Source organism: Anomaloglossus baeobatrachus, chromosome 10 (assembly GCF_048569485.1).
Source record: "Anomaloglossus baeobatrachus isolate aAnoBae1 chromosome 10, aAnoBae1.hap1, whole genome shotgun sequence".
NCBI classification, from domain to species: domain Eukaryota; kingdom Metazoa; phylum Chordata; class Amphibia; order Anura; family Aromobatidae; genus Anomaloglossus; species Anomaloglossus baeobatrachus.
Genome location: NC_134362.1, coordinates 74,882,160 through 74,898,386, shown reverse-complemented (window position 1 = coordinate 74,898,386; position 16,227 = coordinate 74,882,160). Strand labels below are relative to the sequence as shown.

Sequence of the window (16,227 nt, the reverse complement as noted above, 5' to 3'; positions counted from 1 at the left end):
GAGTCCAGGACGGCGTTCATGGCGTAGGACGAAAAGGCTGACGCCTGAGAGGTCAACGACGCAACTTGCGGAGCAGAATTACGTGTGACAGCATTAATCTCAGTCAGACAAGCCGAGATTGCTTGGAGTGCCCACACGGCTGCAAAGGCCGGGGCAAAAGACGCGCCCGTGGCCTCATAGATGGACTTCACCAGGAGCTCTGTCTGTCAGTGGCATCCTTCAGGGATGAGCCATCTGCAACAGACACCACGGACCTAGCCGCCAATCTGGAGACTGGAGGATCCACCTTGGGACAGTGAGCCCAACCCTTAACGACTTCAGATGGGAAGGGATAACGCGTGTCAGTGAGGCGTTTAGCAAAGCGCTTGTCCGGGACCGCTCTGGGCTTCTGGACAGCATCTCTGAAGTTAGAGTGATCAAAAAACGTATTGCGCGTACGTTTGGGGAACCAAAACTGGCGTTTCTCCTGCTGAGACGCCGACTCCTCTACAGGAGGAGGCGGGAGAGAGAGAGATCCAACACCTGGTTGATGGACGAGATAAGAAGGCGTCCCCCTCAGGTGTATCAAGGTTAAGGGGCGACGTCAGGGTCAGAGCCCTGAGCTGCGACGTCCGCCTCGTCCTCCAGAGAGTCCTCAAGCTGGGATCCCGAGCAGCGAGAGGAAGTCGGGGGAAGAGTCCCAGCGAGCCCGTTTAGCCGGTCTAGGACTGCGGTCCGGGCAGGAGTCCTCCGCCTGAGACCGAGGGGCCAACCTGGGAGCGCGCTGCGGCGCGGACCGAGAGGGGCCTGGAGGCGACGAGCTAAAAGGGGCCGGGGCCTGTGAAAGGTCCGGTCTGGACTGCAAAGCCTCAAGCAGCTTAGAAGACCATTTGTCCATAGACAGTGCAATGGATTGAGAAAGAGACTCAGAGTTTCTCAGCAAAAGAGGCGAACTCTGTCCCTGCAGCCTGGTCAGGGGGAGCAGGGGGGTCTACATGAGCCGAGGGGCCCACCAGTGTCCGAGGCTCCGGCTGAGCAAGCGAGGCAGGAGTCGAGCATTGCTCACAGTGAGGGTAGGTGGAACCCGCAGGTAACATAGCCCCACAAGAGGTACAGGCCGCGAAAAAAACCTGTGCCTTAACAGCTTTGCTCTTTGTGGACGACATGCTGTTGTCTCCTAGGAGAGTGACCACTGAGGGTATATGGGAAATGGGTATACAGAACGTACGTACGTGTACGTATACATACATACATGTATGTATGTATGTATGTATGTATGTATGTATGTATGTATGTATGTATGTATGTATGTATGTATGTATGTATGTATGTATGTATGTATGTATGCATGCATGCATGCATGCATGCATGCATGCATGCATGCATGCATGCATGCATGCATGCATGTATGTATGTATGTATGTATGTATGTATGTATGTATGTATGTATCTATTCTGGCACCCTAGGGGGACCAGCACCGGGTGACCGGTGTGGCTTACCGACCGCTAACGAGCGGAGTGTGTCCTCCAGATTCCCTGCCTTGGATCCCCCGGAGCTGCAGAGCTGTTCACTGAGAAGCCTCCACCGGCAGAATGCCAGAAAATGGCTGCTGGAGCTCTCAGGGGAGGAGTGGAGCCGTGGGCGGCGCCAGCAAAGTGCGGGAATCTGGGGTCCCCACAGTGATCAGTGAGGGGGGAGGAAGATATGCAGGATGCTCCAGCCCTCACATCCGACGTCATGTCCGTAATCCCGCCCTTACCCCTGACAGGCAGGCCCGGGGGCGGGATTTTTGCGACTAGGCCGCGATGAAGCCGGGGACTAAATTTGAGACCGCGCCCGACAAGCAGGCATGGTCGGCGCGGAAGTCCACCGGCCTCCTCAATTCAGCAGCTGCCGCGGCTTCCGGGAAGAAGGTGCGCTCCCTGCACAGTCCCCTATGGGGACACAGAGTACCTTTGAGTTGCAGGGCCCGGTCCCTGAGGTTGAAGAGGCTCCGGTCCGGCAGGTTCCCACAGGGGCTGAGGATGGAGCACGGTCCCAGCAAATGGATGACCGCTTAGGATCCCACTTCTCCCAGAGCCGCATAAGGGATGGTGAAGGAGACGGCATGTGGCTCCAGCCTCTGTACCCGCAATGGGTACTTCAACCTTAACAACACCGCCGACGTAGTGGGGTGAGAAGGGAACATGCCGGGGGCCCCGTGGGGGCCCTCTTTTCTTCCAACCGACATAACTAAGTATGAGAATGCATGAGTGGATGTGTGCCTCCTTCCACACAAAGCATAAAACTGAGGAGCCCGTGGTCCACGGGAGGGTGTATAGGCAGAGGGGAGGGGTTACACTTTTTAAAGTGTAATACTTTGTGTGGCCTCCGGAGGCAGAAGCTATACACCCAATTGTCTGGGTCTCCCAATGGAGCGACAAAGAAATTACGTTTTTGGTCACCGCAAATTTTGCGCAAAATACAATAACAGGCGATCAAAACGTAGCATCTGTGCAAAAATGGCACCGTTAAAAATGTCAGGTCGAGACGCAAAAAGTAAGCCATCACTGAGCCTCAGATCCTGAAAAATGAGAACGCTACGGGTTTTGGAAAATGGCGCAAAACGTGTGCCACGTTTTTTTGGACAAGCTTGTGTATTTTTTTTAACCCCTTAGATACAAGTAAACCTATACATGTTTGGTGTCTACAAACTCGCACTGACCTGAGGCATCACATAGATATATCAGTTTTACCATATAGTGAACACAGTGAATAAAATATCCCAAAAACTATTGTAAGATCACACTTTTTTTGCAATTTGTCCGCACTTTGAATTTTTTTGCCGTTTTCCAGTACACTATATGGTAAAACTTATGGTTTCATTTAAAAGTACAACTCGTCCCGCAAAAAACAAGCCCTCATAAGGCAAGATTGATGGAAAAATAAAAAAAAAAGTTACGCCTCTCGGAAGAAGGGGAGCAAAAAACAAAAACGGAAAGTGCCTGGGGGCTGAAGGGGTTAACAAGCAATGCTTTCTGTAAATTTGTAACTATTCACGAGAAAGCTTTGCTGTACGAGCAACTCACCGCACACACTTCCGGTTCCGTACATCCACCGCGCTCTAACCCGCTCTTGCAGTCCACACAAACACACACAAGCACGCACATACAGTATTCTGCTCACATTACTTTCGTTCCACCGCCGGCCTCATGGTTCTTGTAGTTCCGCTTTATATCGCGACGAGGTAGGAATCCTCGCGGCTAACTACAAGATCCAGGAGGCCGGCGATGGAACGGAAGATGAGCACGGAAGTGCGGAAGGCTGTGCATCGGCAACCATAGCGACAAAGCAGGAACTTCCTCTGTCACCGCTACTCAAAGGCAGCGTGCCGGCCAATCAGAGGCAAGCGGCTCCTGCCTTTGACGTCAGCGCTCTGGCAGCGGAAGTTCCTCCCTCGTCGTTATGGTTACCAGATACACAGCCCGTACTAGCAAACAGCAAGTCCCAGGAGACCGGCGATGGAACGGAAGATAAGGTGAGCATATAATATGTGCGTGCTTGTGTGTTTGTGCATGTGTGGAATGACACAATAGGGGGACATTTAACAAGTTGTGGAATGAATTGTCTGCATTGCAATGATTTCCTATGGGAAATCTTGCTTTGCTGAACGAGTAACTTAGTTTACAAGCGCACTCCCAGAACGGATTGTTCTCGTTAACCAAGGTTCCACTGTAGTCGAAAAGCGGCAACCTATTCGATGAATATGGGCGTTGACGAATATTTGAGGTATTCGATCATCCCTAGTCATTAATTGTTGCAGTGTAGTCGATCTATAAACCTGCTGAGGATCAATAGGCCAGAAAAAAGAAGGGAATTTTGTTACTTACCGTAAATTCCTTTTCTTCTAGCTCCAATTGGGAGACCCAGACGATTGGGTGTATAGCTACTGCCTCCGGAGGCCACACAAAGTATTACACTAAAAAGTGTAAGGCCCCTCCCCTTCTGCATATACACCCCCCGTGGATCACGGGCTGCTTCAGTTTTAGTGCAAAAGCAAGAAGGAGGAAAGCCAATAACTGGTTAAACAATTCAATCCGAAGGAACATCGGAGAACCGAAACCATTCAACATGAACAACATGTGTACCCGAACAACCAAAAAATCCCGAAGGAACAGGGGCGGGTGCTGGGTCTCCCAATTGGAGCTAGAAGAAAAGGAATTTACGGTAAGTAACAAAATTCCCTTCTTCTTCGGCGCTCCATTGGGAGACCCAGACGATTGGGACGTCCAAAAGCAGTCCCTGGGTGGGTAAATTAATACCTCAAGTTTGGACTGTAAAAACAGCCCTTCCCTACATGGAGGCAACCGCCGCCTGCAGGACTCTTCTACTTAGGCTGGCATCCGCCTAAGCGTAGGCATGCACCTGATAACGCTTGGTGAAGGTGTGCAGACTCGCCCAGGTAGCCGTCTGGCACACCTGCTGAGCCGTAGCCTGGTGCCGTAATGTCCAGGACGCACCCACGGCTCTGGTAGGATGGGCCTTCAGCCCTGATGGAACCGGAAGCCCAGCAGAACGGTAGGCTTCAAGAATTGGTTCCTTGATACATCGAGCCAGGGTGGATTTGGAAGCCTGCGACCCTTTGCGCTGACCAGCGACAAGTACCAAGGGTGCATCCGAGCGACGCAGGGGCGTCGTGCGGGAAATGTAGATTCTGAGCGCTCTCATCAGATCCAACAAATACAAATCCAATTCATATCGATGAACTGGATGAGGACAAAAGGAAGGTAAGGAGATATCCTGACTGAGATGAAAAGGGGGATACTACCTTAGGGAGAAACCCCGGAATCAGGCGCAGCACTACCTTGTCTTGGTGAAACACCAAGAAGGGAGCTTTGGATGACCGCGCTGCGAGCTCGGACACTCTCTGAAGAGACGTGACCGCTACCAAAAAGGCCACTTTCTGTGAAAGTCGAGAAAGTGAAACATCCCTCAGAGGCTCAAAGGGCGGCTCCTGGAGAGCAATTAGTACCCTGTGCAGATCCCATGGGTCTAACGGCCTCTTGTACGGAGGGACAATGTGACAAACCCCCTGCAGGAACGTGCGTACCTGAGGAAGTCGCCCTATGCGCTTCTGAAAGAATACAGACAGCGCTGGGACTCGTCCGTTAAGGGAGCCGAGCGACAAACCTTTTCCCAAACCAGATTGCAGGAAGGAAGGAAAAGTAGGCAATGCAAATGTCCAGGGAGACACTCCCTGAGCAGAGCACTAAGATAAGAATATCTTCCACGTCTTGTGGTGGATCTCGGCAGACGTCGGCTTCCTAGCCCGTCTCATGGTGACAATGACGTCTTGAGATAATCCTGAAGACGCCAGGATCCAGGACTCAATGGCCACCAGTCAGGTTCAGGGCTGTAGAATTCAGATGGAAAAAACGGCCCTTGGGACAGTAAGTCTGGCCGGTCTGGTAGTGCCCACGGTTGGCCGACCGTGAGATGCCACAGATGCAGGTACCACGACCTCCTCGGCCAGTCTGGGGCGACGAGGATGGCGCGGCGGCAATCGGAGCTGATCTTGCGTAGCCCTCTGGGCAACAGTGTCAGAGGAGGAAACACATAGGGTAGCTGGAACTGCGACCAATCCTGAACTAAGGCGCCTGCCGCCAGAGCTCTTTGATCGTGAGACCGCGCCATGAAAATCGGGCCCTTGTTGTTGTGCCGAGACGCCATTAGGGCGACGTCCGGCCTCCCCCAGCGGCTACAGATTTCTTGAGACCCGTCCGGGTGCAGAGACCATTCCCCTGCGTCCATGCCCTGGCGACTGAGGAAGTCTGCTTCCCAGTTTTCTACGCCCGGGATGTGAACTGCGGATATGTGTATGCTCTGTCTTCCACCCACATCAGAATCCGCCGGACTTCCTGGGAGGCTTGCCGACTGCGTGTTCCGCCTTGGTGGTTGATGTATGCCACCGCTGCGAAGTCGTCCGACTGAATTCGGATCTGTTTGCCTTCCAGCCTCTGCTGGAAGGCTTGCAGGGCAAGATACCGTGCCCAGATTTCCAGAACATTGATCTGAAGGGTGGACTCCTCTGAAGAGAGTCCTTGCCCGTCTGAGAGAGGGGGGTACGTTCCTGTCTAGGGACGTTGACTTCCCATCCCATTGGCGAAGAATGTCCTATAGAAGTGGACGCAGATGAAACTGCGCGAAAAGGACTGCCTCTGCATGAGGCGTCTTAAGGGGTGTGACTGGCCTTGAAGGAGAGACTGCACCCCCGTCTGTAGTGAACGCTGTATGTCCAGCGGGAGCTGCACTATCGCTGAGAGAGTGTGAAGCTCCATGCCAAGATATGTCAGCGATTGGGTCGGTGTCAGATTTAACTTTGAAAAGTTTCTGATCCACCCGAAACTCTGGAGAGTCTCCAGCGCCACGTTCAGGCTGTGTTGGCATGCCTCTTGAGAGGGTGCCTTAACAAGTAGATCGTCCAAGTAAGGGACCACAGAGTGACCCTGAGAGTGCAGGACTACTCCCACTGCTGCCATGAACTTGGTGAAAAGCCGTGGGGCTGTCGCCAGACCGAAGGGCAGGGCTACGAACTGAAGATGCTCGTCTTCAATAACGAATCGTAGCCAACACCGGTGCTCTGGAGCAATCGGCACGTGGAGATAAGCATCCTGATGTCTATTGACGCTAGGAAATCTCCTTGAGATATGGAGGCAATGACGGAGCGGAGGGATTCCATCCGGAACCGCCTGGTTTTCACGTGCTTGTTGAGCAGGTTTAGGTCCAAAACGGAACGGAAGAGCCGTCGTTTTTTGGTACCACAACCAAATTGGAGTAAAAACCGTATCTTGTTCCTGAGGAGGAACAGGGATTACCACTCCTTCTGCCTGCAGAAGAGCATCGGCTCGGTCGGGAGGTGAGGAAGTTCTGAAAATCTAGTCGGAGGACGAGAACAGAACTCTATCCTGTACACGTGAGACAAAATGTCTCTCACCCACCGGTCTTTGACCTGTGGCAGCTAAATGTCGCCAAAGCGGGAGAGTCTGCCACCGACCGCGGATGCGGAGAGAGAGAGTTGAACGTCATGAGGAAACCGCCTTGGTAGCGGTTCCTCCGGCTTCCTTCCTTGGGCGTGATTGAGCCTGCCAGGAATCTGCGCCTCTCTGAGCTTTTTGAGTCCTTTTGGACGAGGACAATTGGGACCTGCCCGAGCCTGGGAAGGACCGAAACCTCGACTGTCCCTTCCTCTTGTTGTTTGATCTGGGCTGGTGTAAGGAAGAGTCCTTACCCTTGGACTGTTTAATGATTTGATCCAATCGCTCACCAAACAGTCTGTCACCAGATAACGGCAAACTGGTTAAGCACTTTTTTGGAAGCAGAATCTGCTTTCCATTCCCTCAACCACAAGGCTCTGCGTAAAACCACGGAGTTGGCGGACGCCACTGACGTACGGCTCGTAGAGTGCAGGACAGCATTAATAGCGCAAGTCGCAATGCAGACATTGCGAGGTTAAGGACGCCATCTGCGGCACAGATGTACATGTGACAGTGTCCACGTGCGCAAGACCAGCTGAAAAAGCTTGGAATGCCCATACGGCTGCGAATGCCGGAGCAACCGACACGCCGATAGCTTCATAGACAGAATTCAACCAGAGGACCATCTGTCTGTCAATGGCATCTTTAAGTGAAGTCCCATCTTCCACTGCAACTATGGATCTAGCCGCAAGCCTGGAGATAGGGGAATCCACCTTTGGACACTGGGTCCAGCGCTTGACCACGTCAGGGAGAAAAAAGGATAACGTGTATCCTTAATACGATTGGAGAACGCTTATCTGGATAAGTGTGGTGTTTCCGGATTGCTTCTCTGAAGTCAGAGTGGCCAGAAAAGTACTCAATATACGTTTGAGATACTGAAAAGGGATTTCTCCTGCTGTGAGGCTGACTCCTCCACCGGAGGAGCTGAGGGAGAAATATCCAACATTCCCTTGATGGACGCTAGAAGATCATTGACTATGGCGTCACCATCCGGAGTATCCGGATTGAGAGCGGTCTCAGGAGCAGAGTCTTGATCAGCTACGTCTGCCTCATCATACAGAGAGTCCCGCTGGGACCCTAACCAGTGATGAAGCCGAGTGCCGCTCCCAGCGAGCTCGCTTAGGCTGTCTGGGACTGTCGTCCGTGTCAGAGCCTGCGCCCTGGGATGCATGGGACCCCCCGGAGCACTTCCAAATGAGGGCGTATCAACATTGCCCATGGTCCGTCTGGACTGCAAAGTCTCTAAGATGTTAGTCACAGTCACAGACCTATCAGCCGAAACTGCAACTCCGTCCCTGTCCCTGGACAGGGTTCACAGGTGGTTCCTTTAGCCACCTCTAGCAGAGACCCCGGCTGACCAAATGCTACGGGGGAGCATTGCACACAATGGGGACAGTGGAGCCTGCCGTGTGGAACAGTATCACGTGCAGTACAAGCAGCATAGAAAGCCTGTGCCTTGGCACCCTTTCTTTTTTGCTGCTGTTGTCTAGCCATCTAGAAGCATATAGCCAAGAATAGCGACCGTACAGTGCAATGTATAGCATACAAGCAGAAAGTACAAATGAACACTTCAGCACATGCAATACAAGCAGCATAGAAAGCCTGTGCCTTAGCACCCTTGCTTTTTTGCTGCTGTTGTCCAGCCATCTAGGAGTATAAAGCCAAGAATAGCGACCGTACAGTGCAGTGTATAGCATACCAGCATGAAGTACAAATGAACACTTCAGCACATGCAATACAAGCAGCCTAGAAAGCCTGTGCCTTAGCACCCTTGCTTTTTGCTGCTGTAGTCTAGCCATCTAGGCATAAAGTACAAATGGCATTAGTGGGGTCAGCACTTCAGGTGCTGCTTACCGCCCGCCCAAAGGCGGGTGTGTGGTCGCCCGATCCTGTAACTGGTTGCCCAGAGCTTGTCTCCCTTCTCCAGCCCAGACTGCGTGCAGAAATGGCTGCCGGCGTCTTGTGAAGAGGGGCGGGCCGTGGGCGTGCCCCAGACAAGAGCGGGAAACTGGCGTCCCACTCTGTCCAGTGAAGGGGGCTGGAGAATGCAAAGCAGACTCCAGCTCTCGGCGCTGACTTTCTGTACAGCGTCCCGCCCCTCCCCTGACTGGCAGGGCTGGGGGCGGGAACGAAGCGCAAACTAGGCCGCAAAGCCGGGGACTCGAGTAATAAGCGCGGCCGTCCTATGTGCACGGCCAGCGCGGAAGTCCCCGGCGCACCACAAGTCCCAGCCGCGCCACAGTGTAAAACACCCCGCAGCGGCCGGCGCGGCAGTTTCTAACACATAAATTCACTCAGCTAAGCTGCAGTGAATAATAGCACAAGCGCTCCGCGCTGTTGTCCCCGGCGCACTAGCACTCCCAGCAATGCTGGTGTGTGTGTGCGCGATGTGTACGGGGACACAGAGTACCTTAATGTAGCAGGGCCCTGTCCCTGACGATACCCAGCTCCATATCCAGCAGGATCTCCGGGTCTGTGGATGGAGCCCGGTCTCAGTGCCTGGAGACCGGTAAGATCCCACTTCACCCAGAGCCCCGAGGGGGGATGGGGAAGGAAAACAGCATGTGGGCTCCAGCCTCCGTACCCGCAATGGGTACCTCAACCTTAACAAACACCCGACAAAAGTGGGGTGAGAAGGGAGCATGCTGGGGGCCCTAGTATGGGCTCTCTTTTCTTCCATCCGACATAGTCAGCAGCTGCTGCTGACTAAAACAGTGGAGCTATGCGTGGATGTCTGACCTCCTTCGCACAAAGCATGAAAACTGAAGCAGCCCGTGATCCACGGGGGGTGTATATGCAGAAGGGGAGGGGCCTTACACTTTTTAGTGTAATACTTTGTGTGGCCTCCGGAGGCAGTAGCTATACACCCAATCGTCTGGGTCTCCCAATGGAGCGCCGAAGAAAACAAAAAAAAAACATTAAGAGTCTGCACGAGGTGGTGATAAATTATATAGTCAAACTGTGCATCTAAAAACTGGAAAAATTGACAAGGAAACTGTGTGGTGTGCTACTAGGAATATGGGCACCTTAAGTGTAGTATTTGCTTTGAGTTTCTTTAACCAGTTACTTGTGCCCCACACCATTGCACTCACCTGCTGAACATCTTTTTAGCCGCCTCTTCTATTTCCGAGAGCCATACCATGTGCTTACTATCTATACGGTGAACAAAATCTTCTGTCTTGCGGACACAAACCTGCAGAAGCTGCGACAGGCTCTCCGGATCGCTCATGGTGGCACCTGTACAGAGAACAAATAACTGTATTAAACATTCCTCCTGGCCAATGCTAAGCCTCCAATAATGGGAAAAGCTATCGTTCTTATAGGTTGTCAAGATTAGTCGTGGGGGGTGGGTCCTGCTCCTCCACTGAACCTGTCAGATGTTTGAAGAGGCCATGAACAAGTTCCCTAATTAGGCACAGACCCATATTGTTAGTAATTGTGGCACGATAAAGGGTTGCTGCAGTACCTAAAATGTTTGTTTTACATCACCTTCTGAAGTTCCACTTCTTGACATTTCATTTGAGAGGAGTCTAAGAGGCTGTCACAGAAGGCTGGAGCTGCACCCACTTCCCAGCTTTGCCTGTTGCCCCACATGAAACTTTATGTCATCAGGGGGGTGGTGCTACAACCACTTACTGGGTTTTTTTTTTTTGCATCGCTGCCCCCTGAAGATGTCCGGGATCCATGGTGATAGAAGGTATTGGAGAGGTGAGCGCAGCACTGGCACTCTGCATTTCTCCCTCACCTTATGTTCTGTTTGTGAAACAAGACAGAAGTAGTGTGCGACACCAACGCTGTCTCCAATGACAATTTGTCTGAGGACTGAAACTGTGGAGCGGTTTGAGTCTAGCACTGCACCTTGATGACTTCTTGTTTCATAGTTAGAAGATGCGGAGACAGAAGCTGAGAGCCGGCGCTGGACTCCCCTATCACACAGCTTCTATCACCATGGATCCAGGACATCTTCAGAGGGCAGTGATGCAAGAAAGTAGTAAATTATTGCAGCGCCACCCCGAGGATGTCCTGTTCCAGGAGAAGCGAGACGCTGTGGAGTGTGAGTGCAGCCTCAGCCTCCTGTGATGTCACGTTTGAGACTCCTGTAAAGTGAAACAGGAAGGAAAAAAAAACCCCTCATTTACAGAGAAATGCTACGCATTTTAGGTACCGGACCACCTCTAACTTGACTGGGACAAAGCGGTATAGAACAGACCCCAATATCAAGCAACCTCTACCAAAAAGTACAGACATGCCTGGTAAACAATGAAGACGATGGGGCTCTTACTGTAGCACTATGGCTGCCTAAAACAGGTTATTAATTAAAAGGGAAAAAAAAAGGAAATGCCAAAGTCAGCCCAAGTATGCTGTTCTTTTCTGTTCAAAAGGTGACAAGTATAGCAAAACAGACACAGGGACAAGAGATACCTAAATAACTGTGGGCCAATTTCAAGATAACATTTGTAAAGTGATAGTAGGTTATAGAAGAAGGTATTCACTCCGATAAAGCCATACACGTCACTAACATATCAACGTGGCCAGCACAAACCGGAAATAACACCCAGAGGTCATTAACTGAATTATTTACAGTTTAAATAAGTTTTGATTATGATAAAACCCATTAGCTAAGGATAAGTGTCTGACCAACCATGCCAGGAACGGGGTGCCCGAATCACCTGTGTGCTCAGACAAGTGTCCGTGTGCGAGCACCGCTCCATTATGTGTCTATTGGATATAGCAATGTACCACACGATTTACAGCAGTGCCAGAGTGAATGGAGCGGTGGTCTTTACTGCTTCATTCTTAAAAGGCTACACTAGTGATTGTGGGGGATGCCAGGGGTCACTTTCACACGGGTAGGTGAACAGGTTTGATTAGGGATTGGAAAACTCCTTTAAAAAGGCTTCTCTGGTGACACCAGAGATCGAATGGACAAGATGTCAAAAAAATGCTAACCTCCTTATACAGCTCTGGGAAAAACTGAGATTACTTTTAAATTTTTAGTTTTGATTTTTCTCTTTATAGGTATATTTGAATAAAATGTGATTTTTTTTTTGTATCCTATAAACTACTGACAACGTCTCCAAATTTCCAAGCAAAAAAAGTTTGTATTTATTTTCTGAAAGTGAGAAATGGTCAAAAAAAAAAAGATACATTGCATTATTTGAGGTGTCTGAAAGCAAAGAAAACAAGTTCAGAATCATTTAGAAACAACAATACTAATAATGTTTTACCTCAGGGAGAGTTCAGAAATCAATACTTTGTGGAATAACCATGATTTTTAATCACAGCTTTTATGCGTCTTGGCTGCTTTCTACCAGTCTTTCATATTGCTTTTGGGTGACCTTATGTCACTCCTGGTGCAAAAATGTAAGCAGTTCTTCTTTGTTTTGACTTCGGACTATCCATCTTCCTCTTGATTGCATTCCAGAGGTTTTTAATGAGGTTCAGGTCTGAAGATTGGGCTGGCCATTCAGGGTTTTGATGTGGTGGTCCTTAATCCACACATTAATTGACCTAGTTGTGTGGCATGGCGCATTGTCCTGCTGGAAAAAAAAAAAAAAACAAAAACAAAAAAAGTCCTCAGAGTTTGGGAACATTGCCTGAGCAGAAGCAACTGTTTTTCCAGGATAACCTTGTATACGGCTTGATTCATACGTCCTTCGCAAAGATGTTTGTTGAATTTTCAGCTTTGCACAACACCTGGTCATCTACTGGTTAGATGGAGAACTGGAGAGGCGTAAAAGCCAGTGTTTAGCACCCACTGTGAAAATTGGTGGAGGATTAGTGATGCTTCAGCAAGGCTGGAATTGGGCAGATTAAACTTTGTGAAGGATGAATCAAGCCGTATACAAGGTTATCGTGGAAAAACAGTTTCTTCCTTCTGCTCAGGCAATGTGCCCCAACTCGGAGGACTGGTTTTTCCACTAGGACAAAGCGCCATGCCACACAACTAGGTCAATCAATGTGTGGATGAAGGACCCCCACATCAAAACCCTGAATGGCCAGCCCAATCTCCAGACCTGAACCTCATTGAAAACCTCTGGAATGCAATCAAGAGGAAGATGGATAGTCACAAGCCAAAACAAAGAAGAACTGCTTACATTTTTGCACCAAGAGTGGCATAAGGTCACCCAAAAACAGTGTGAAAGATTGGTGGAAAGCATGCCAAGACGCATGAAAGCTGGGATTAAAAATCATGCTTATTCCACAAAATATTGACTTCTGACCTCTTCCTGAGATAAAACATTAGTATTGTTTCTAAATGATTATAACCTTGTTTTATTTGCATTATTTTAGGTGTGAAGCATTGTGCATTGTTGATTTGACCATTTCTCATTTTCAGAAAATAAATACAAAATTTATAGCTTGGAAATTCGGAGACGTTGTCAGTAGTTTATAGAATATCAGAACAATTTACATTTTACTCAAAAATACACCTATAGAGAAAAATCAGAAAAACTGACAATTTTGGAAGTGGTCTCAAACGTTTGCCAGAGCGGTGTATAAATAATGGCAAATTGCCAACCAATAAGGGTGGACAAATAGCAGCGCAACGGTGCCGGTCCGATAGGTGGTGCTTTTCTCGGTCTGGCGCCTCCTCCATCTTGTGCCTCCTGCCCAGCCCGCATGATGTGTCCTGCGTCATTCACAGAGGCCGCCATTGTGCTCCTACACACATTGATATGAGGGCAGAGCAAAAAAAAAAAAAAAAAGTATGATGCGCAAGCATGGACTGTCTGACCTTACCCAGAGCATTACAGTACTTTGATCTTCCCGGCTGAGGGCACAGCAAAGTGCGCTTGAGCGAGGAAACAGCTAAAGCCAGGTGGACCGGCACCAGTATGGGAGGCAAGTACTGGGTCTTATTTTATCTGGGGGAAACTAGTGGAATCAGAAGGGGTTGTCCTAGTAATGGAGAACCACTTTAATGCTCACCCGCAATATTTTACCTCTTATGAAACATCTGTAGAAGTACACAAGTAAAGTTATTCTACTTCAGAGAATTCTAGCCGATTGACCATATTAAGGGGATGCTTATTTTTGAGATATCAATAAGTGTATTGGAATCCAATATATTGTTTTCAGGGTAATTGAGTCTGTTTTTGAACACATCTGATGAGTTGCTGTTATTGCAGCAACAAAATGCATCAAGTTACAGCAACATCATCACAGACCTTGGGTTGGGTGTTTTTACACATTTCCATATGGACATTTAGGGATTTTGTGTATACAATAAAAAGGATGTGTTTTATTATACAGATAGCAGCAGATAAAAGGTTATATGTCACCAGGTTTGGTTTTCCCCCACAGAGCAGTATAATGCAAAGACATATACCCTGATTCCAGCGATGTGTCACTTAAGGCCAAATCTCACTAAGCGACTTAGCTGGCGACATCGCTGCTGAGTCACGGTTTTTGGGACGCAACAGCGACCTTGGTAGCGATGTCGCTGCGTGTGACATCTAGCAACGACCTAGCCCCTGCTGTGAGGTCGCCGCCGTTGCTGAATGTCCTGGACCATTTTTTGGTCGTTGCTCTCCTGATGTGAAGCACACATCGCTGTGTTTGACAGCGGGAGCCAACTATCTGAATGTGCAGGGAGCTGACTTCTGGCAACCTGCGGTAAGCTGGCAACCAAGGTACCGTACATATCAGGTATCCAAGCAAGTTGCTTTGCTTAGTAACCCAATGTGTACCATGGTTACGTGTGCAGGGAGACAACCTCTGGCAGCTGCGGACGCTGGTAACCAAGGTACATATCAGGCATCTGTGACGCCTTGGACTACCGTGTCTTTCCAAAAATAAGACACTGTCTTATATTTTTTTTGCCCCCCAAAAAAGCACTAGGGCTTATTTTTGGAGGAGGTGTTATTCTTGGAGAAACACGGTTGGGGGTAAGTTTACCCCCCAAAAAAGGCAGATTACCCCCCCCCCACTTCCCAGGAGACTCATACTCACCAGACCAGGACGTCTGTGTGGTTCCCAGGTCCTCCTGTGATCTCCGGTCGGTGCTGCACGCCGTCCTACCCTGCTGCTAGCTGACATGCTGACACACACAGCCGATCGCAGACACACACACACACAGCCGATCGCAGACACACACACACACAGCCGATCGCAGACACACACACACACAGCCGATCGCAGACACACACAGCCGATCGCAGACACACACAGCCGATCGCAGACACACACACACACAGCCGATCGCAGACACACACACACACAGCCGATCGCAGACACACACACACACAGCCGATCTCAGACACACACACACACAGCCGATCTCAGACACACACACACACAGCCGATCGCAGACACACACACACACAGCCGATCGCAGACACACACACACACAGCCGATCGCAGACACACACACACACAGCCGATCGCAGACACACACACACACAGCCGATCGCAGACACACACACACACAGCCGATCGCAGACACACACACACACAGCCGATCGCAGACACACACACACACACAGCCGATCGCAGACACACACACAGCCGATCGCAGACACACACAGCCGATCGCAGACACACACAGCCGATCGCAGACACACACAGCCGATCGCAGACACACACAGCCGATCGCAGACACACACAGCCGATCGCAGACACACACAGCCGATCGCAGACACACAAAGCCGATCGCAGACACACACAGCCGATCGCAGACACACACAGCCGATCGCAGACACACACACACACACACAGCCGATCGCAGACACACACACACAGCCGATCGCAGACACACACACACAGCCGATCGCAGACACACAGACACAGCCGATCGCAGACACACAGACAGCAGATCACACACATCACATCACATCACATCCAGCACTTACGGCAGCAGGGAATGAGAGCAAGTCACGTGTCTGGCCGCAAGTCCTGTTCGTCGCGCTGCACCACACTGCGTCTCAGAATTCTCCCGGCGAGAAGAGATCGGTGTCACTGGATGTGGTGAGTGTGTATGCGATCTGGTGTGTGAGAGAGATCTGGTGTGTGAGAGAGATCTGGTGTGTGAGAGAGATCTGGTGTGTGAGAGAGATCTGGTGTGTGAGAGAGATCTGGTGTGTGAGAGAGATCTGGTGTGTGAGAGAGATCTGGGGTGTGAGAGAGATCTGGGGTGTGAGAGAGATCTGGGGTGTGAGAGAGATCTGGGGTGTGAGAGAGATCTGGGGTGTGAGAGAGATCTGGGGTGTGAGAGAGATCTGGGGTGTGTGT

At 50.3% G+C, this 16,227-nt stretch overlaps 1 protein-coding gene across 2 annotated transcripts in view; it reads right to left on the bottom strand.

Annotated features, from left to right (window-relative positions):
• The window catches only part of LOC142254241 (inner centromere protein A-like), a 129,272-nt gene that overhangs the window by 100,802 nt on the left and 12,243 nt on the right, over window positions 1-16,227 (bottom strand). For both annotated transcript variants that reach the window (XM_075325243.1, XM_075325242.1), the window contains exon 2: window positions 10,086-10,230. In XM_075325243.1, the coding sequence (XP_075181358.1) occupies window positions 10,086-10,222 (137 nt within the window). In that variant the 5' untranslated portion in view covers window positions 10,223-10,230. The remainder of the gene's footprint in view (window positions 1-10,085; window positions 10,231-16,227) is intronic.